The sequence below is a fragment of the Lineus longissimus genome, chromosome 4, assembly GCF_910592395.1.
Source record: "Lineus longissimus chromosome 4, tnLinLong1.2, whole genome shotgun sequence".
NCBI classification, from domain to species: domain Eukaryota; kingdom Metazoa; phylum Nemertea; class Pilidiophora; order Heteronemertea; family Lineidae; genus Lineus; species Lineus longissimus.
Genome location: NC_088311.1, coordinates 631,251 through 654,861, shown reverse-complemented (window position 1 = coordinate 654,861; position 23,611 = coordinate 631,251). Strand labels below are relative to the sequence as shown.

General features: G+C 42.0%; 1 protein-coding gene across 12 annotated transcripts in view; it reads right to left on the bottom strand.

Annotated features, from left to right (window-relative positions):
- Nucleotides 1-1,970: 1,970 nt before the first annotated feature.
- LOC135487240 (adhesion G protein-coupled receptor L2-like) overlaps nt 1,971-23,611 on the bottom strand; it is a 32,559-nt gene continuing 10,918 nt past the window's right edge. For 7 of the 12 annotated variants that reach the window (XM_064770750.1, XM_064770759.1, XM_064770749.1 and 4 more), the window contains 18 exons: nt 14,577-14,896; nt 14,103-14,291; nt 13,624-13,963; nt 13,251-13,482; nt 12,958-13,081; nt 12,678-12,781; nt 12,459-12,561; nt 12,146-12,366; nt 11,929-11,995; nt 11,587-11,690; nt 10,987-11,055; nt 9,852-9,971; nt 8,759-8,821; nt 7,949-8,117; nt 7,469-7,612; nt 5,900-5,966; nt 5,292-5,318; nt 1,971-4,886 (listed from right to left, as the gene is read on the bottom strand). In XM_064770750.1, the coding sequence (XP_064626820.1) occupies nt 4,042-4,886; nt 5,292-5,318; nt 5,900-5,966; nt 7,469-7,612; nt 7,949-8,117; nt 8,759-8,821; nt 9,852-9,971; nt 10,987-11,055; nt 11,587-11,690; nt 11,929-11,995; nt 12,146-12,366; nt 12,459-12,561; nt 12,678-12,781; nt 12,958-13,081; nt 13,251-13,482; nt 13,624-13,963; nt 14,103-14,291; nt 14,577-14,896 (3,308 nt within the window). In that variant the 3' untranslated portion in view covers nt 1,971-4,041. The remainder of the gene's footprint in view (nt 4,887-5,291; nt 5,319-5,899; nt 5,967-7,468; nt 7,613-7,948; nt 8,118-8,758; nt 8,822-9,851; nt 9,972-10,986; nt 11,056-11,586; nt 11,691-11,928; nt 11,996-12,145; nt 12,367-12,458; nt 12,562-12,677; nt 12,782-12,957; nt 13,082-13,250; nt 13,483-13,623; nt 13,964-14,102; nt 14,292-14,576; nt 14,897-23,611) is intronic. The other 5 variants (XM_064770752.1, XM_064770756.1, XM_064770757.1 and 2 more) reach the window with 5 other exon arrangements.

Sequence of the window (23,611 nt, the reverse complement as noted above, 5' to 3'; positions counted from 1 at the left end):
GTTCTGGAGTTTGAAAAGTTTGGGTGCGGGGTATGATAATGATGATAATGAAAATGATTACATCTGTACATGAATGATTAGATAACAAGACAAGGAAGAAGAAAAAAAGGGGGAAAAAAATCGGCAGATTCACCGGGGGTCGAATCCGTGACCAGCCGATCCACAGTCAAACGCCTTCAGCGCTGAACCGTCAAGGCTTTCATGTTGGAATGGAGATTTTATTCGCCTCTTATACGCGGTATGCAAACGGGCGCGCCACAATAGTGACAAGGTCGCGCAGGTGGCAAAGTGATTTGCCGAAATAGTTCCAAGTAATCGTATATTTCGATAGTTGTACAGATTTTTCTCAACATATCGTATGTATATACCTCAGTGATATAAAAGATTATCTTTGCAGTTGATTTAACGTTCGAATGACCTTTTTTTAAAAGTTTTTCAAAATCGAGGTCAGCAGGGTCAGACACAAGCATTTATTGTTTGAAAGACTCCGGCAGGGTCAAAAGAAACAGTTGTTGGCGCCGATGACGTCAGCAATATGGCGAATTTCTGCCCCACCCGTGAGATTTGCTCTCGTCACGTCATGAGCACATTGAACTGCTAAAGGGCCTACTTGCTGACACTGAGCCGATAGGCCTAACTCTTGGATCTGATATATTGAACCAGTCAACACTCAATATAAGAACAGGGTCGATCGAATTCGCCGTCTCGTCCTAGAATTGTGCAATGTAGATCTGACACAACCGCCTGACCCTGCTACAGAGAGGACAGATGTCTTCGATCTTCAGATTTAGTCTTGTGTGTTAAAAAGTTTCTTGTGCTTATTGGCAACTCTGTCTCCCACCTTCCTGACATTATTTTGTTATAGCCTGACTATCATTGTGACCTGGCCTACCTGAGGTTGAGGCACCTCGACGACGTGATCACAGAGAAGACATTTCACAGTCTTCCTGCCACAGAGACAATGTTGACACCCGGCCTGTCTGAAAGTAGACATCCCGACCAGGCCGCGCAAACGACAGTTCACAACCTAGCTGTCACAGATAGGCCTATTTTTACAACCTGCCCCAACTAAAGTAAGAAACTTGATCCATCTATGAGGTAAGGGCCGGAGAAGCGATCAGCGAACATTAACCCCTGATTTCCTCAGCATGACTGTGGATGTAACCATCAATAATTAGCCAAGACTGATTTAACAACTCTTCACTCCATATCACCGTCCTTCTGGGCCGCAATTGGAAAAAAATACTGAGCCGATTTCTTCAAAGTTTTTTTCAAAAGATGGATGCTTATGACTGATGATATGACTGCAAGAGAAGATAGACTTGCCGAGGATCAAACTCTTGATGACCGACGAATGATAAGGAATGAAAGACAAGTGACCTGCCAACAATTACACTGCGGATGACCAAACGATTCCTTCTCTGTAGATTTGAAAACCCTGGAAAGCACATCTACTTTGCCACTTGTCCTTTCCCGGGGTACTTTCTCAATCCCCAACAGTCCAAGGGAGCGAAACGACTTCGATTTGGAGCGAAAAAAATGGGGGCGAAAAGGTCAGGGAGCGAAACAATCGCTTTTCTCGGCCAAGGCATGGAGACATACAGTAGCCTGGTACCACTGGCCACCGTCAGACGACGCTGTTGTGTTTGACCTATTTTGACTTTTGTATTGACGGTCCCATCAATACAGCGTCGTCTGACGGTGGCCAGTGGTACCAGGCTAGACATACAGAGACAGACATGACAGAGGGGAGACATCACATGGCTATTACATCCCTTTCCTTCCCTGCTGGGGCCCAGATTGCCAATTTTGGACGATATGCCATATTTTGGCCCCTCTAGGTCACGTAGGCCTATTGGCCAGCTAAACCATTTTGGAGAAGTCACCAGCATCCATGGATGTACCAAACATGAAGTCACAACCAGTCTGCTTATGCTATGCTAGCCACAACAGAAATCTCTCAAGTCAGGTTTGATACAAATATTTTATTCAAAATTTTTATACGAATATGAATTTGAATAATGTACATAAACAATGTAGATCGTGTGAACATCATCATACAAATATAGCGCTCTGAAGAGTAGTATTGACTCTTGTGGTACAATCAGCAGATGTGTCGCAGGATTCCATGCCAGCCAACTAACATGGTCATTCTGTCTTCACAAACCAACTGTTGGAGTCGTACAGCATTTGTCATTGAAAACCTGGGACTATTCCCAAAAGCCAGACTCGTACTATACATGTTCATTTATTTTAGCATTCTGTCTGCATCTTGGACCCTTGTTCCCATCAAAAACTTTACAAAGTTGAGATACAAGATTATACCTAAAGAAACAAGTTGACATCCTCAAACATGTTGTCAAAGTCGATGTATTGGACCCTGGAAATGTACAAGGACTAAATTGTTTGTTAAAATGAGCTTTACGTAGCGATATAATCTGCTCACACAAAAGCAATAAGAAAATGGACATCAATTTCATGAGGACACTTAACATTAAGTACACTTCAGCGAAAAAGATTGTCAAAAATTCCCAAACTGTGTAAAAAGTATCGCAGGCAATATGCCGAACATTGTCTTTATCTCATGACATGATTGCCCAGGTACCAGGATGTTAAAAATATAAGCCAAGTGTCTTCCAGCTTCCTCCTGGAGGACAAGCTGACCGGATACCAACACATATTCGAAATCAAAAAACACAACATCAAAATGTATAAAAATATCTTACAAATGTAACAGAGCATCTGTTTTCTAGTGCACAGATCGTGGCAGAGGACACGAGAGTAACATCCTCAGAAGCACCAAACCGACACTGAGCGGATCGTACCTTTGCCAGAAGAGTGTAATCCTCATCTCAATCAGGATGTCCCTATCACTCAGGCTAAGCCCAAATTTCATGAAATGTTAACACTGAAATATACACAGCTAAAAGGTAAAATCATCAAAACAAACAATTTCTTTAAATATCTCATGAAACCCTAAAGCTACACAATTGTATTGTGAACACAAGAAAGCGACACTGGCCGATGTCTACTACAGCTCACCTCAAGCTGTTTACAAGAACTAATCACTCACTTGACAAGTGATATAATGGAATCTCACTGAAAATCCATCACTCTTCTGCAACATGTACAACTTGAGCTCAACCGAAGTCCATCTAAGCATATACAAAACTGAAGTGTAACATAACAGACTAGAAATCTTTTCAATGACACTTGAATATGAAAAGTTTTTTGACACATAAACTTTTGTGTGGACTTCTTAATGATAATACATTGTTAAACTGGCCTGACATAATCAAATCAATTGACAAGCCAGCTTCTTTTTGCTTATAACTACTATAAAGCCCTGCTGCACTAAATTTGTTATGGTCAAGCTTTGAATCTTTGAGTAGCATACTAGAATCTATATTAGCACAGTTACTTTAATAGCAATGTTCAACAGAAATTCACTTGAGGCATACATCACAAAATATTCAACATGGTATCTTTATAACAAAATTGGTCAGTACAAAATATGGCATCAGATATATCATTTACATACACATACAAACAAACATAATTATCAAACTGAGACAACTTTCTGATTTCTCTATAGAACAGTCTATGGCACAACCATAGCTACCAACCACAGAGCTCAACTGGGAAGTCCTTGCATAGTCTGACTTCAGAGCCCGGGGCTGGCAGCTTGGGACTGCCTGGTCTCATGACAGTCGCAAAGAAGACACAATAAAGTGTTCTTCCTGACAAGTATACAGACTAGTATTTCAATTCTAACCAAATCTCCTCAAAACCCCAAGCCAGCAGGGCTAGGCCAGGCACTATATCATTGTCACATAGTACAACCTCCCTGTCCCCACAATTTTCATATCCAGCCTTACCTCAGATCACCTGACTGAGTTGATACATGAATCAAGACCACATGCAGGGGAAAGCTCAATCAAGTAGAAATGCATCAAACCTCTTCCTCAGCTAGAGTTCATATTGAACCAGTCAATTCTAGCATACTTACAACAACACAACACAATGGTTTGAGTCCAACATTCAACAGTCACTGCAATTGCTTGCCCGTTTTGGCCAGTTGAGATTGCGGCCAGGATCTGAATCAGACCTCCGCAGCATGCTGTTCCTGTCTAAGAGTCTCTGTGCATCGCTCGGCACCATTGAATCATGCTCATAAGCATCATTGATGTATGCTAAATTTGGCATACTCTGACCGAAAGAGTCTCGTTTGTTTTTCTCTGGTTCCTTGGGGGGTGCTGCGGGAGGATTATATTGCAGGTTTGGTGTACTCTTATACAACGTAGAGTCGTCGAGGATGCTGTCCTCTGTAATGCTACTCAGGTTTTGGCATGATGGAGGGTGTTTCTTGTGTAGAAGGCCCAAGGGCCCCAGGACTTTGTCAACAATGTTTTTCTCCGCAGGGGCCTGATTTTCCACCAGATTCCGCTGCGACGGCGTCCTCAGGTGACTCGGTACCTCGTAACCATCCTGTTCCAATTCCTCCTTTATCGTACTCGGCTTGCGATCAATGAAATTCCGTGGTTTTGAATCATAGTCCGTCATTTTGAACAGTTCGGTATCACTGTATTCCGATTCCGTTATTTCCCCAGGATCAGAAAATCCAGAGAAACGGTTCTTGACGTTAAGTGGAATCTTGGTCTTGTTATAAGTGTTGATGCCATCATTGGCCACCATCATGTTGTTCTGGCAATACTCAGACACAAAATCCGTGTCGACGATGGAGGCGTCTATGAAGGACAGATCACCCAGGATGTCACCGTTGCGGACAGCATTGTCCTGTGGATGGACACGATGACACTTCTCCGAGCCGTCAGTTTCGTGGAAGACGCTTGAGAAGTCATCAGCCTGGGGGTTCTTGATGACAACTGCAAGTAGACAACAACACACAAGTTAGACGTACAAAATGTTGGAATACTAGTAATATATTTTCTGAAATGAAAGATTAATCATTTTGACTATCAGAAACAGAATGAAATGACCCAGTGAATAACAGAAAGATATGATAACACTGGTACAAAAGTCATAACCCGGACCGTCTGTCAGGGGGGCAAAAAACTCAAACAGAATGCTTCTAAATGCTTAATCCCAACTCAAAGTTTTGACAATCCACGAACTATTGAGGAAACCTTGTCTCTGACTTTGCTTTTGGGATAGACATTGCAAGCAAACAACATAAAACAACACAAGATAGTTGGAGAGAACTTTCATCCCGGAGTGTGCAAAGCTAAATGAGACTGTGCTTTAGACATAAATGACAACATCTAACCTACCATCACACTTGCCATTCTCCGGTGTGTCTGTTGGTGGCGAAATGGAAAAGATTGGGAAATGTCAAATGCTTGAGAAGTTTGCGATGGATAGAGGTGATTTTGAACACAAGCCTTAAGATAATCTAGCCTTGATGAGGTCAAAGTTCAACATCTCATGGTATCTTTCACTGAATGCGACATGGGATCAAAGAGACAAACTTGGGACAAACCTCATGACAGACAGAGCTCACATAAACCACAATGGACACAAGAAGATTCACAAAAATTGCAGGAAGTTTCCATGCCATGCTTGAATACTCACAGTAATTTAAAAGGGTAACGTTATGTGAACCTAAGACAGAGATGGGAAATTCACCGATTGGCCACCAGAGGGTTTAGAGCAATAGAGACACCTTCCATTATGTGTGGTTCGTTTGTGGTTATCATGTACTCAGTGTTGAGACGTGTAACATTCTTTTTCTAATACTCGGGTAGGATATTGAGAGTGTATAAATACAGAGGGACCAGAGTGCATTCTGCTTGACATTGAATATGCAGTTTATAGAAGGGCTGTTTAAGTCATCTTTATATGTGTAGATACTATAAAGAGAATGTGAGCATATACTTACTTGATTTAGGTAGTGACGTCGTGGACGACTTCTTCCTTCGTCTCCCACTTAGGAATCTTGTTAAATACTGAAACAAGACGGATATGGATTAGTATTGTGACTTTAAGTGTCAAGACAATGAAGCTGTACCGTAAGATTAATAATCTAACTGAACAAATCATTCTAAGGGTTCTTTCACAGGAAACAAAGGAGTCAACGATTGTACTATCTTGGCAGAAACAACCATACATGACTCGTACTTTTGTAGCCTAATCCGTAAGAATGAATAGTTCTTTCTTCTCTGTTTGATGCCAGTTGTTTAGGGATGTTAATAGACAAGGTTTAAATGAATGGAAACCACATCTATTCATGTTGTCTGAAGATCCAAAGACTGAAAACAACAATAAAATGACAATTTCACTGATCACTGTCACGTACTGCACAACACGAGATGATATGAAGTTGGCAAAGATTTCTGAGAAAATGGCCATTGAGGGGGTGAGGGTGATGAACCACTGGTATATGGACTGCAAGGTGCCTCTGGTAGGAATGTGGGCTTCATTCCTGACAACAGCAGTCAAAATAACAACAGTGAACGTGCAGGGACAAGACTTGGATGAAGGGATGAACCCTCAGAAGGGCTCAAGTCAAATGGGCGTCTTCAAAATGTTCCATCAAGCAACTTATACTTTAGGGTCTACTGAAGTTGAATCAATGGAAAACATGGCTGGAACATGCAGAGAGGGAGACCAATGAGGAGACCATTCATGTAGCGTACAGAGGGGCTTGATGATCAATGTGGAGTAGTCACAGGAAATGGGAGGAATACCTTTAAACATCTTACACCACAATCAATATGACTGTGACATGCGAGGATCACATACGACATGTACTATTAACTTTACTTACTTCTAGCACAAGAGTGAACTGCATTAAAGTTCAGAGTAGTGATTATTCATTTTCTCAAGGGGGTGCAATGACTGAATGAGAGGTGCATGTGAGCAGACAGGGTTAACATCTGCAATCCCCGATCAGAAATGATGTAGTTTGACGGCATTCAACTATAAAAATGGCACTTATTTCATCAATTGATGACCTTTTCGGGGGGGGGGCCATGATCGGGGATTGTACAAGACAGATAGATGAATGAAGTGTTTAGGAGAAGAGGTGCGTAGTGGTGAGGAGAATGTCTGATACATGTATACCGAAAATAGAATTAAACAGTTTCTGCAAAAGATGCGAGAGAGATATTAGTCTTTGTTTTTGTGACCTGGTCCATTCATGTCTAAGAAAGTTCATGACTGTACAGAGCGCATAGATTACCATTGACTGCTGAGTTGTGCCATTAGCAGATGATAATCAGGCCACAAACCAGCATTGTCAAGACCAGCCAAGATGAGAACACACAGAGGAGAGTGCATATTGAGAGAAATAATGCAGAAGAACAAGAAGGAGAACTTGTATTAACAGGGAAGGGGTAGACCAGAGTCAAACCAACTGTTTATAGCATGATGCAGCATCTAATAATTGCTACTCAATCGTGAAGAAGTGTATAACAAGACTGAACCTACAGCTTGATTATATACTTACATTGCCAGCAGTTGAGTTGGACCTTGATGGTGTATTACCAGACGATCCTGGGTTGTATCCGACAGGCTGGCCCCCGTAGGCCACACGGATGCACTCCGGCATCCACGATGTACGACGTACACACTTCTTGTATTCCTTCTGAACCTGTTAACAAATCAATGCATACTTGTCATACAATTACCTGGACACAAAGACTGCACAAAACAATCATATCAAGTACAATTACACTACAACCTTAATGACCTATTATCTTAGCTTCATGCTCTCTCCTGTATACTCAGATCAAACCACTGGTGGCGTTCGATTTCAGGTTCATTCAGAACCACACTGCACTGCACCCAATTCAATCACATCATTGTATTAACCAGAGATGTTAACACAACAAGCTTCACTGATCACATAAAGCACATGGTCAATTTCACAACAATGACTGACAATGGTGACATGGGGATAACAGTGGTCAGGGGTGATCTACATTACCTTATCATTCATGATACAGTGGAAGACAAAGATGAAGAGTCCTTGCAGAGTATTCAAGATGGTGAAGATGTACGCCATCACGACCGAGTCCTCACTGATGTAGAGGAGGCCAAAGGACCAGGTCAGGCCCAGTAGGACCACCAGGATGACAGCACCTTTGATCCAAGCCCTGCAAAGACAAACACGGTGTGACCAAGATATGGCAAACAAGAATATCATGTTGATATGTGATCTGTCTGGCATGACATTATATTCAATTTGGTAGAAACTGAATGTCATCAATGAGTTCTGTTGTCCATGGCTATTACTTAAAAGAAGAACTCAATGACAGCAGCAAACAAGTCTTCATAAGTGACTTTCATGCCACATGCTCTTCAGACATCTCAAGAGCAGAGTTTACAGCAGGGGAATGAAAATCTGAAAAGCAGGAGTTGGGCCATACCAATAAACCAGGGTTTCTAAGCCATACCGCCTACACCTAGACCTAGCAGGATTCCAGGAGTGGAAAACTTTTGCAAAAACGCAGTCTGACAATCGTCAAAGGAGAGAACCTGCTGGGTTTGGCTATAAACACAGTTAGCTTGTAAAGCAGTGAAACCAAGCTGGTCATCAGCCTTGGATGTTAGTGTGAACTATTACTCTACAGATCATTGTCCATGTTAGCCTATCCAGGGGCATGTTGAAGCTCAAGAAAGCAAGTTTAACCACAGCAATAACGAGGGGTGGGTCAAGTCTGTAAGGAGACTTCCATTCTAGGATGGGGGATGGGAAGGGTAGCGTCAATACTGGCATAGAATCACAACATCTTACGCCGTCTTGGTTAGCCGCTTTTTAATTCGAGTGTCCTCTTCTGAGACGCTAAGACTTCGTTCACTGCACATGCAAAAGGAGCAACAAAGTTCAGTCAAACAGTTAGATAAGGGCACAAGTAAGTTTAAATGTCATCAAAGTATCTTTCTAACATCATGATAAATCAATCTTCTCCGCAATGGACAAATCCTTGAGGTTATCTTCTGGCTCTCCTAAAGGGTGAGCATCTGCAGAAACAGGCCTGAAACAGAAACGACTCAAACAAACATCAGGATTCATCGAACAGCTTTCAAATCAAGGAATAAATGATTATGATTACAACACTTCCAAAATATGGGATACTAATGGGATATATAGACAAGAGTATAAGGCCATGATTATGGGTGGAGATTTAGGAACCCATGGCAAGGAACTGGCCAGAGTTGGGTTACCAATGGGAACATCAACTTATTTTTGGAAGCTATCAACCACCAGGGTGACAGACATCAGTAGTTGGAATGAAATCTGCTGAAACCCACACACAAAGCAAAAAAGCATTGGACGAGGCAGACAGTAGATAACTAACACTCGGGATTTGGAGATCTCTTAATTTGACTTAAACAAAAGGAAAATACTTCTTCAGAGACGGAGATCTCATGAATATAGATGGGAATCAAATGGTATTCAGGTTACGGTGGTTTTAAAGAACCCCAAAACTTCTGCTAACATTTTGTACACTCACAGATGTTAGAGTGAACATGTGGCATCACAACAAAAATGACCACGGTTAGAAATTCAAACAAAAAGAAAATAAAGAAAATAAAAACGAACTATGTATAAAGTGCTATAAAGGTTTCAGGCTAACAGTAAATAACACTGGTTAATCCAACAGAAATGCCAGAGATTTATGGATGGGATCACCATCTTACAGTTCAACACCTGGGTGTTGGAGAACTGAAGAGTGTAAGCAGACTTCAATGAAACATCAAGGCCAAATCCAGCGAAACATATTGTAATGAACATGAAGCATAATGCGTCGTCATACATTTAAACCAAAATGTAACAAAAAACCGTGGAATGGATGGCATGCAGACGATGACAACACCTATCATACCAGGCGTCCGACGCTAAACGTTTTGGCGTCTCCTTTACGTTGATGGAGTTGTTGGACATTTGAACACTGACACGTTTACTGTCTGTCCCACCACTGGATGTCGCGTGTGAACTCGATCCACTTTAGAGAGCACGAAAGGAAGAATAGAACACATACAGTCATGATAACAGAGGTGAATGAATCAAAGTCAGAAACACAAGTATCCTAACTCCAAACCATTTATCACTTTTTCAATGCCTTTCAATGAACAAGCTTGACTCTTGTACCAACAACACATCAATCATGTTGCTTCACTGAATTCTCTTTATTGTCGATAGCATTACAGAACTGATCAATGATAACATCGGACAAATGTAGCCAACACTTAACATCTTACTGACCACAAACCTACAGATTACTCAAGATCACTTTTGGCAGAATGAACCACCAAACTGGAGAAGGCTCTTTGTCTGCCTATTTCAAAAGCAACCCCAATCATGCAATAAGTTTACACACACATGCCTAGCTACCAATTGATCACACCATAATACCACACAGTAACCATTCACAGTGTGTTCAAAATGATGATAGAATATACAAAATGTGAGTAAGATCAGTGATTCAAGATACTGCTGACAGGCTGCCTGTCAATGAGGGGTGAAAGGCATCCATTTGCCTTTCAATTTCGACAAGCCACAAAGGATTCCGGTGAGGGTATCCTCAATTTCCAGCTACCCATAACTGGTCTATTAATCAAAATCGCCACAATGAAAATTCAACGTTGAATCACACCTACACATGCCAGAGGCACACCAAAAGCAAACTGAAACATGGACTGGCAAAAACTTTGAAAAAGTCGTAAATACATGAAAACACAACTGCATCGGAATCCAATTATCAAGAAACACTAACAAGGTTCTTGAGAAAAGGGACAAATGAAGACAACTAAAGCAAAAACACTGATTAAAAAACATGGTTCATTCAACTCAAAGCTTGCCGGAATATTCTGTTCTTCTACTTCTGTCTTCCTCGTGGAAGGATTCAGGTGATATCCCCGAGAATCACCAATACTTCACCATGTCATTCCGGCAAAGCTTTTGGAACGAACTTCAATGAAAACCATGAAGATGCATGCGAAAACGAGATTAACGCTTACACAGTGAAAGGTAACTCTTGCTTGTTAATACTCTCGTTAGATTGCTGGACAAGACACTTTTTGCTGCTACTACAGACGTGAAAGACAAAGACATGGAAATTATGCTTTTGCCGAGTCATTTGATGACACAGTACACTGGCTACGATAAGCTTCTCCATGGCCACGGCAGCCAATCTGGCCTCTCTTTGACCACAGGCTATAGGAGTGGAGACTATCTAAGCCCTGCTTAAAACACAAAACATCTCTGGGCTAAAAGCTTTGTGGGTTGTGCTAACATAACAACTAACAATGGACAAGGCTGTTGAAACTTGGGCTGTTTAGGCACACGGCTGCCTGAGCCAAGTATCTTAGCATCAGGCCAAATCTGACTGGGCTGGCATGAGTGTGACGGTAGGCCAAAGCACTCGTAAAGAACTAAATCCCATGCAAATGAATAGAACCAAAGCTTGAACCTTTGTCAATAGAACTAATGAATACTGACAGAGACAAACCTGGAAGGTGCCGTCTCTTAAAGTGCTTGTTACAACAGGACATTGGTGAGACTTTGATGAATGGTTAGTTATGATTGCAACATCGGGTTGATAAAGACTCGGAACTTACTTAACATTCTGTAGGCGAGACTTCTCTTTTGACTTGAGTGACGACGCCATCTTGGCGTGGCGGCACATCATGTAGATGGCGATACTCAACATCACAATATTGACCTGAAAAGAAGATCAGAACCATTCAAGAACCACAAGAAGGTTAAAGATGTCCCACTCTCATTCGAAGAGTCGTGGGTTCAAAACCTGTCAGGCTGCTGCTTTGTTCTTCACAAATCAAGCTCAAGTGAGCGCTGTGACACCCTAGAGTGCCTCTGTGAAGACCAACAATAGTGACAGCCATTGTAGAGTGCACTGAGGCAGACCCTGGTCCCAACCAAGAATACAAAAGTCTACTTACAGTAATGACAGCTGCAACAGGGCCGACAAACGCCCAGATGAAGTATGTGTCTGTACGTAACCAGCAACTACAAGGAAGCAAAGGCAAAACTTAGCTGACAGGAAACAACAAGTCCCATATATCTTACAAGAAAAAGTTACTGGTACATGAAGTCTTTGATGAATATGACCTCAACTGAATGAGATAAGTGCATAAACAGATGACGTGGTCAACTTACTGCCTCTCTGTTCCGTATCCTTCGTGGTGCACCCCAGCAGCAATGGCAACAACGACGGCAGGCAGGCCATACCCTGACAGGTAGTACCACTTGACGCGTGAGCGCTCGGCCTCGAACACCTCGATCAACATGACGTAGAGCTGCACACCTTCGAGGCACATCCAGGCAAAGGAAGCCAGGAAGAGGAAATGAAGCACGCCTGCTATTACTGAACACAGGATCTGGAAAGGAAGATGTTTACATGATCATTAGATCACTGGCTCAAGTTATTAGAACACAATCCACAATGTAGGAGAGAGGACGTTCAACCTACCACATGTCTGTACTGCATGATGCCAGCCAGGAAGATCACTTCAGCCAACAGCAGACTCAGGCACAGATTCTTATGGATGGTATTTCTGTCACTTTGAAGGTTTCTGGAAAACAAGCAGTTGGTAAGATAAGTCCAGTCATGTGCAAAGTATATAATTCTGATCCTGCAAAAGTTTTGATGATAGATTTCAATTGCTGATTCAGGGAGATGTTTTCTTACCTGAAGCACTGGAATGTGAGGAAGGCAAGGAAGAGGCAGACGATAGACACAACACATCCTGCATACGTGATGATCTGGAGCGACATCTCGTGACCAGGGTCCAACTGGAAGAAGAATGTGAGAGTCAACAGGTGCAATCATCCTCAGGCATGATTCAATAATGTCATCTACAGCTGAGTGGCTGTCCAAACTCTGTCCTACAGTGGGTGATTCCTTTAACAGTTAACAAACAGGGCTCACTATATCAGAGTACACCTGATTTTAATAGACAGAACCTCACCTTGGTTCCAACCACATCCATAAGTACAGCGAAGTTAGTGAGATGGTCGCACTGACATTCGGTATGGGTCACGTTGGAGCTGCGTAGGCTGCAACCTTGGGGAGACCACTCACCAACCATGTTCCTGGAAGAAGACGTAGAAACTCATCAGAGAATGTCAGAAAATCAAGGCCTGAAGTGAATCATGAACATCATGTCTAAGGTTTGATATCTGAATTGGACATCTCCATCATCTCAGACCCTGCCTTGTCTGGGGCCAAACTAATCAACACTGAACAAGAGTTCAGACTTACTTTTCGATGTAATCCCAGAAGACACACACGGGATTCATCACATTCTCAGTGGTTGTATGCTTCATCGTGAAGAGAACAGGCTCCCGTAGCTTAATGGATGCTCCACTGTTGATCGACGCCGAGATGATGTTCGAGTTGACGATGACAGTCGTGTTGGTGGAGTTCTTCGTCTCATTGGTCTTCATGTATTTTGCAATGTTGTCGTAAACGGTGAACACAACAGTCACTCTTCCTGAAAAGACAAAATAGCAGCTCAAGTAACAGAGAGTTGAGGGACTGCCCTAAAGTATTACAGGCTTTGCTTAACATTCCCCTCAGGATCTGATGAGACTAATTTTGATGTCAAAGATGGCCCAAAACAAGGATAACTCACCAGTCATTTGAGCCTCAGCCTGTAGAGCACTGGCAGGAAGAGTGATCTTATCCTCCATCAGTTTGGATTCCGGTGTGGGCAATTCATGATCCACCTCCTCGGGAAACACCATGTCTTGCGTCACCGACCTGCTATCAACTCTCTCAACCTTCATCAACACATTCTCACTGGAACATGTCACCTTGGTTGACTTGTCCATAGTTTCTGCCAGTTCGAAACCGCTCTCCTCAATACTATCGACCAACGTGGTCGCCACCTTGGTCTGCTTCGTCTTTGGCAAATCTTTCCATGAACTGGACTGTTTCTCTGACAGTATGTTACTAGTGCTCTTCACTAATGCCTGAAACAGATGAAAATGATAAGTATTTCAAAGGTTTGGTGACAGAAATAGAGATTTCACAACCATGTGACAACACCAATGGGACTGACTTGCACTGACTGAAGAGCACATCAAGGCCCCCAAGGGATCCATAACTTACAGAATTGACATCATTTGCTATCTCCAGCTTCTCTGTTGGTGTCGTGTCCTTGAGGTCTTCCTTCAGGTTCTTCACCACATCATGCATGACCTTGGTCATAGCCACAAGGTCACCACCATACATCGGCTGTGTTTTCGTCACCTCTTCAAGCTCCTTGGCAACGATCTCAGACTTTTCTCCCTCCTCGTTCTGAAGAGAAAATAACAAAATACATTTAAAATGGTAAATGCAGCTGATCATGCACAGAGGGCTACATATTGGTCATTGGTCTATCCAGGTTTGCTGACAACATGATTCTATCCAACTTCATAGAGGGACATACTCAAGGACACAGAGATTCAGCTCAATCATGTTAACTTCCCAACTCTGTGAGACCTTTGCTAAACCAAGCTAACCTACCAATTCTGTGAGATCCTTGCTGACTCAAGCTAACATACCACCCTGTGAGATCTTTGAAGACCGATGCTAACTTACCAACTCTTTAAGATTCACGCTGACTTTACTCTGACAAAGACTGAGGTCAGGGCTGCCAATCCAGCCATCCAAGCCACACTGCCATCGAGCTTGACCAGTCATGCCGTTAGGACATGAGCGCACAACGTAACCAGGTCTTGTCTCTGGCCAATTGATCTCCCTCTCAACTCGAGCCTCACATTTTACTGCAGGACTTCCTGTAACAACAACTGAAGCTGGTCGTGTTGGCCGCCTTGTGGTAGCTGGTCTGGGCGTAGTTGACCTTCTGGTCGTTGTTGTTGTTGTAGGGGGTGTTACAGGTGCTGCAGTTGTTGGCTCCTCTGGAAAGGGACAATAACAAGGATTATGAACAGCGCTACATGTACTCTTCCCCGAGTATGATACAGATCGAGTGACTTAAATGTTTGAAACTCAACATAACTTTGATATACATTACAAAGTGTACGATACACAAATTACTTATCATGTATGATATGAATAATGAATGAGACAACTGACAAGAGAGATGAACAAATTTACTCAACAACGGATACTAAATTTATGACTGGAATCATGCTTTACGAATTCATAGCCACTGCAACAAAATTAAAGAATAAAGTTTAATATGGACACGCATACAGTGGTGCCACCCTGCAATGTGAGTAAAGGTTAAACTAGTAAAGACAACACAGGTCGCGGGAAGATCTGAAACCAGCTCATGCATATTCATGATTTCCAGGAAATGGCGGAATAACAGCCACCTTTTATGGAACAATGTGTTGACAAAGAAACAATTTGACTATGAAAGGTGACATGAAATGAGCTGTTTGAGCCCCTACATGAATGATTGCAGAATGGGGACATTTATAAGCAGCCTATTCAGCATGCAAGAAACATGTATGTGAGACAAGTAGGCAATATATTGAAACAGCTTATTAAGCATGTGTATTCAATTAGTCACATGGGTGCCACTATTGTAATAAATTAGCCCAATCAAGGGCTGTACTTGAAATGCATCAACACATGCAGGGCTGCAATGTGAGAGTATTAACAGAAACCTACAGAACAATCGTGTTCAATCATAAATGTTACGGTTGATATCACCCTGCTCCAGTCACCTCTCCATTGCACATTGCCCAGAATAGGCCAGACAACATGACGATCTTCCATTTTCCATATCAACTTCTACACGGTGACAGAAGTCACGCAGCCATGTCATGACCTATTGGTTTACCATTTCACTCTCTTTGATAATTTACCAGTTTCTCTCGAGTTAGAAGACAAACTGTGATGTAAGGATGTAGTTTTCTTAACTGACATGACCGCCCCTAGTTTCTGAGAGGCAAGATGAACTCACCGGTTCATAAAGTCCAGTTTCTACAAATTTGGACAAACCCAGCTTTGCAACACATTCCAGAGAATCTCGCCAAAGATCCATATAAGACGAATGATTATGCAAGACTTGGCATATGACGCCATCGAATGAGTCAATCTCGGTAATGAATAATCAATCAAAGGTTTGGTAACTTTTTATAAGAAGTGGTAACGGCTCACTTGAGGTATGATAGATTTCATCTGAGAGGTCAAGTGTATTGACCACACTGAATGCTCCATCTTTGATGAAACATTGGAAATGACTTAGCTTCATGTTTCAGATGGTGAGAAAAAAGTTTACCGAGTTTCGAAAACAACTCTCAACAATTTTTGAAAATTATCATTACAGACTTCACTTTTATTCAGATCGAGTGTTTCAGGATATGACCTCTTTGACGTCAAGTTCCAATCATAATTTACCGAAATACATCTTGAAATGCACATTAACATTATGGGAATATGTCAGAGAGTTCACTCAATTTATAGGGTCAAATTACACTTCTGTAAACAATTGGAATGCAATGTTTATGATAAGAAGTATCCATAATTTGATATCAGAAGAAAAATGTACTCTAAATTATCACAAATTATCATCGGTAATTTAATCAGGAATTGCCAAGGCCAGGAGAATTGATACAGTAAGAGGATACATGAGTTATCACCAAGACATCATGTTATGCCTAACTCACTCTTTACACCCTCTATTTCTCCAACTGTCCATAGAGTGAGTCAAGCATGTCAATGGGGACACTTCAAAGCATTCGTTTCAAGAGTGGTCGAGACACTGATAAAGCGACACTGATAAAGCATGTAGACTACATTGATGTCAAGTTGGCAGGAGTGACGGGTTAGGACTGCCCTGTTCTTGGAAAGTCGGGCACCAAGCCGCATGTGCATGGGAGACATCAACTCAGCTTTTTTGTCAACAAAGGATCGCCATATCTCAGATAAGATCAACAAAAACAACTTGATAAGATTCTAACCATCAGTGTTAGTGGAATTGAGAATGGTGTCATGATTTTGAACCAGACGTGTTTGTCGTGACAGTCATCTTCAGAGCAGTTAGTGGAATAACTCCTTTTTGATGGGTCTGGTAGTCAAGAGTTAATCCATTATCAAACCATGAAATTGTGTGGGTTTTCATATCACTCATTAGTCATTGTGATGGTAACTATATACATTGTCCACCCAAGCTAGATATGCCCCCATACATGACTATGGTTGGGCCTACTGGCTAATTTTGAGGACAATGATGGCGATGTGGACCATCCAAAGGAGAATCTAAAGACCAAGAAACCTGGTCATCAGATTCACATACGGTTACACTCAATTAAAATAGTTAAGTCAAAAATAGAAATGATAAAAGACAGACAGAAACTGTTGAGGTATTTGTGGAAGCTGTCTCTAAGCACCTGATACCTGCTCACAGCTTGCAACAGGTCAGAGTTCAGCAGACGACATCTCAGTCAGGTTTTTTTTACCTCAAATTGTGTTTACCAAAAATATAATTGTTTAACTGAGCAAGGCCAAATGCATAATGGCATTTTTTGTCCATGAACAATTTACACTGCAGGAGGTCATGTTCATTCAAGAAAGTGAATTTCGGTCAATATGTCACATCAATGGGACACTTTCTTTACCATTGTAACAGGTATGTGTGTCAGTGTACTACAAATGAATTACATCACAGCCTATTCTTAATTGAAGGGAAAAGTCACAGAGTGCGACCAATCACTTACAGACATATTAGCAAGTTTGAGGGCAATTTTCAGTTACTTATGAATCACCTGAACTTAAGCCAGATTGAGTGGGTGTCTGACCCAGACTGTGATATGCAATCGAAACTTTGAATTTTGGCCTCCATTTTCTTCGAACATGCTCTGTTAAAAATGTGACCCACTGACCTCAAACATGGCATTGGTTTTCAGTAGCTTCGTTGAGATAGTCCACTTTGTCAAAGAACACTTCAACACAACCAATACTCCATAAAAGCTCTCCAAATCAAATAATGGCCCTCTATACACACGTGTACCAATAGTGACACAGATATACAACCGAATTGAATTAACTCATTCCTGTGTCCCTACAGTACCAAACAGGTGAACAGCCCAACAGGACCAGTGATATCGCCCAGCCAGGGGGAGAAGTCAATAGGTCAAAGGGATCAACTCGCCCAAAACAAGCAGGCCAGGCTGAACAACAACATATGACTCTCATCCTGGTACAGTGGACAATTTCACCAATACCAGGAAAACTGGCCAAGGGACTACAGATTCTGAGAACTTTCTAAATATTTATGACCAGGTCTCATCTGGTAACCTTGAAAACCACTCAAAATGATCCTGGGAATAAGAGTTCCAGGAATTTACTATTTTAGTGTAGCCGAGCCTGTAGATATCACCTATCCATATTCATAAAGACATATTAAAGACAGTCTTCTTCAGTGAGTCCAATGGCAAGACAGTCATTAGGAAGGCATGCAATGCATGACAAAAAGGTGTAAGTGATGGGTCCAAGCCTCAGTTCCAACTTCACTGTGTACCCACTCCATCACAAGACACATCTTTGATAGAGTCATGATGTATAGCTATTTCACAATTAGCAATTAAGACCTATCCTGTGGGCAATTACCTGAATTATCTGGAACATAGAAGGTCAGGGATTGGGGGAGGGGGTCATCAGTGTGGTACAGGCCAACGTTTATACTACCCACCCACATCCCTGACGACAACCATCGCAGAAAAGGCAAGCCCAAACAGACATGGCTTCTCATTTCTTCTCTAATATCGGACACTTTGCAGATTTAAAAACCCTACGATGTCATAGCAAGTGTGAAAACCAAGTCGTCAGCAGGGTCATAGCAGGGTACATTACCGCAACGCTGCAACTAAACACAAAAGCAAATACCATTGGTCATTATTCTACTAAACTCTAATAACTCCATCACTTTTTTCACAACAGAATATGAGATGAGATGTCAAAAGTCAGAAGACATTCCATCTGCACATTGTGGTCTGCTCTAATTACAAATATAATTAGACTCATTATCTACAAATTGTCTTCAAAGATTCAGCCTGTTTTTTATCCCAGCAAATTGCTCGATTAAGAAATAATGAGGCAGCAAGAATGCATGGTGATTTCCCTTACATCTGTCTGTGTGGTGAATTAGGGTCGTTTTTCTAAATAGAATAATTTCACCTTTCCAATTGTCGGGTAATTTAAGGTCAGGTTCTGTTCATAATGAGGAGAACGATACAAAGCTGTAGTGACTCCATCTCCTACCGCTAGACCTACAGTATGTGTCAGTGTTTCTAACGGTACTATTAGGAGACATGAGGACACAAACGACAAAATAGTCAGTCCAAGAACAAGTCTAGGATCATGGACTGGAGAACACTCTGAAGAGTTATTAACCTACCGAGGTGTTTTGACCTCAACTCTAGAATCTCTCTCACAGCTCCATCTCCAGAAGTAAAGGGACTTTCCAAAGGACACAGGTGACAAATTCGTTTGAAACAACCTGATATAAACCATGACAACAGTCACTTTTTCCCCTACAGTTCAATGACAATGCTGTTATATGGGATTATCAAGGTGGTGTCAACACTGATCATAAACCAGTATGGCTGACAAAGGCCACAAGAATGGTCAAGGTCAATACCTTCCACATTATGATTCACAACAATAAAAATATTTGATTCCAGGAAAACAATGATCTATGTATGTACTGAAGTTACTCCAAGCCATATAAGTATGAACATGGAGTCTTTGTTCTTTGGTGTGATTTGACACAAACTGTCACATCCTTGGGCAGCACTGTTTGCCTGTTTATCCAGACCAGCTTGGACAATTCCAATATTCCCTCTTCAAAAACACCACCCTCAATATGACATCGTGAGATGTGATTTGTCAAAGGCGACAATCAGACACTATCACAGTCATGAACAAAACTGCACATCACTGCATCTTTTTTCAGTGGTCTGTCTAAAAACTGACCATGGCTGGCCTACACATGGAGTGCTCAATCATAACGACCACCACATAGGCATACTTGTAGACTGAGCTGATACTTTACACACTGCCCATCTGCGCTCGATGACAGTATTCCCATAAGAGATTGAAGCCTGTGGCCATATTGGAGTTTCCATGAATTTCTACAAAAGCATTATGCAGACTGATAGTTTGGATGTTGTAATGTGTGGCGTTTTTGAGTCGACACACAATGGAGGTCTTTGCTCGGCAAATAATATGCAAAACACCTCTTCAGATGAACAATTGGTAAATTGGCCAGTCACCACTGTTGGTGTAATACAGTTCTATCAGAAATCACTGAGACATGACTTCAAACAAATGAATGAACAATGCTAAGCTGGAAACAGCAACAATTATGTCATCAAATGGTTTCCAATCATTTTTCTAGACACTTCATTGAGAGAAGAAGCTTAAGACTTCTAAGATCATGTTTACGGATGAAAGTTCAAATTTCCTACTAAATCAGTGTGACTGGACTTCATCCCAATATTTGATCAGCCAATACACTGCGCATCGGTCCAACTATGACTGAGCACCTGAGAAGTGCACAACACTTGTGGAAACATTTCCACTCATGTTTGTGAGGCCAACATCCACAAACCTGGGCTCATTTAAAGCAAAGGAGCCACATGTTCTCTCGATCAAGATGGGAATTTGCCAGTGACTCACTCAGAGCAATGGTTTTCAGACACGCCCTCCACTGGGACAGGTAATTATTACCTGAACCAGTCACATCACAGGTGATCAAGTCATTATTTGCCAGTGAATCAATGAGGCTGTCAGCGCTGAGTTTAGATCAAGTCTCATGTTGACAGTGCTCTCCTGAGGGAGGAGACTTTAAACCAGTCGACTCATGATTTAACCCCTTGAGGACTAACACAAAACAAAGATGCAGGTCATCAAGCCCCGATTATGAGGCTATAAGCTGAAATCAAAGGAAGTTATTTGGGAAGGGGCTGAAAAAAAGACCATTTTGTTAAATACACTTGTGTGAATCTTCACCAATCTCTCCCAGCAGCAACATACAAGTACAAACTCTAGAAAGAGAAGTATCATTGAGAAAACAACACAACATCAAAATGATTAACAACAATAACTATATACACACACATACTGTTAGTCAGAGACTAGACTATTTACACACTCTACAACTACACCTAAAACAAAGAGACCACACTGAAACAGAAGCAAGGCGGACACCAGGTATCTGAGCTTGAGGGCCAAGAAGGGGCTCATACCCCATTGACATTAGAATAACATTTGTGTCACAATTTAAAACACCTCATTTGGTACTTGGCCACCACAGTTACAAACTGACTATTACTTATGGCAATAACCCTTATTTTCTCAAATTCTCCCAAGTTTACTATATGTTAGTGGATAGCTCTACAACTGCACTGCACCACCAGCTTGGGTTAATAAAGGTTTTCATTGGCATGTGTAAAGGCAGCAGTGTATTGTGCTCATATGCTGCTGGTAAGGCAACCAATCAAAATAGCATACAAAACCAACATGATAAGAACAAACTAAGCAGTTAATAAAAGAATTCAATATGAATACCCGTATATTGGGTTAGATCTGGACATCATCATGACAAAAATCCCACTGTCAGGATGAAACGATCATGTTTTGCTATTTTGGCCACCAATCTTATGATCTGTGCATATCTGCTTGATATGCCAATGAAAACCAAGAGGAGGCCAGTCCTCCAAAGGACGACAGCATATTGCCTGCCTCCAGAGGAAGACAGCATATTGCCTGCCTCCAGAGGACGACAGCATACTGCCTGCCTCCAGAGGACGACAGCATACTGCCTGCCTCCAGAGGACGACAGCATACTGCCTGCCTCCAGAGGACGACAGCATATTGCCTGCCTCCAGAGGACGACAGCATATTGCCTGCCTCCAGAGGACGACAGCATATTGCCTGCCTCCAGTGGACGACAGCATATTGCCTGCCTCCAGAGGACGACAGCATATTGCCTGCCTCCAGAGGACGACAGCATATTGCCTGCCTCCAGAGGACGACAGCATACTGCCTGCCTCGAGAGGACGAAAGCATATTGCCTGCCTCCAGAGGACGACAGCATATTACCTGCCTCCAGAGGACGACAGCATATTGCCTGCCTCCAGAGGACGACAGCATATTGCCTGCTTCCAGAGGACAACAGCATATTGCCTGCCTCCAGAGGACGACAGCATATTGCCTGCCTCCAGAGGACGACAGCATATTGCCTGCTTCCAGAGGACGACAGCATATTGCCTGCCTCCAGAGGACGACAGCATATTGCCTGCCTCCAGAGGACGACAGCATATTGCCCGCTTTGTTTGCTGGGTAGGAATAGTGTGAGGTCTTGTGGAGATGCATTCATACCAAACTCACCATGCTTGCTGAATAAGGAGGATTGAATGATGGCCGAGGACAGCTATTCTTGCCTTGAAATGTCAATCGAATATAAGTTGTCATCCTAAGATGAATCTAAATGCAGTTATTGTCAGCATTCTTTTAAACCTTTTTATAATAAGTCAGTGCAGCCTTCTGGAGTACTGCTCTTTCCTAGTCATAGTGGCAACATTTTTTCTGAACCTTGAGATTCCGACCAGAATAGAAGGGAATTTTTCTCCTCATTTTATTCTGTTGTTTTCGGCTAAACACAGTACTTCCGCCCAATATTTCAAAAGTATTTGTCCACCTTTTATCTTTAAATGTAAACTGACGGTTAACAAAGCTAATTGAAGCACACAAACATCCATTCCTACCCATATTGATGTGAACTGAAAGCTGGCTCAAGGCTAATTCACCAGAAAAACGCACACATTAACGTACACCATGCACAGGGGCTTATGGCATGTTGAAGTGAAAGGAAAGCACATGTCAACTTCACCCCAACATTAACCAGAAGCCCTATACATTCATGTACAATGTTATACAGAGAATGCACTACTTGTTCTGGCAATATGACTTGAAGCCAACTCATGCTGTGAGAAGCTCTACAACACTGACTACTCCCAGTTTGCTCGCCTCACCACCGTAATCTTGACGGGAGAATGTTACCACATTTCTGATCAACTCGTAAATTATCAACTCTGGTAAGCAATGTCAAGGAATGCTGGTGAAATGTTCATCCTGTATCCTATCTTACCCAGATATACATTTTTTTGCATTCAATTCAAGGTTCAACAGGTGTAACAGAAAAACAGTTGGTCATATTCGATGAGAATTTCAACAACTCAAGAACTTGGGCCCTGAGAACAGCCTCAATGCAAAACATGACATCCTGGTGCACCTTGCAACATTTGTCAACCAATGCAAGCTCAATATTGAGCCTGCTCTGTGACTGAACATGAGGAGCTTGTCAACTATTGGATGATATAATAGTGACTTGATAGGACAGACCAAGGAGAACATGAATGGATGTCTGACAACTTTAATGATGCCCTGATACTGCAGGAATGGTAGGTAAAGTGTGAGTTGGCCTCTCTATAGCAAGGAAGGTGATCCATTGGCTATTATAATTGCTAGCCACAACCTCATGTTTCACACCAATCAACAGAAAATGACAAGTATTTACATTCCGATGGAAGACCAAAAGTTCAATATGGTTTACTAATGGTGGGCACACTTTGACCAGCAAGCCAAACTGCTTATGG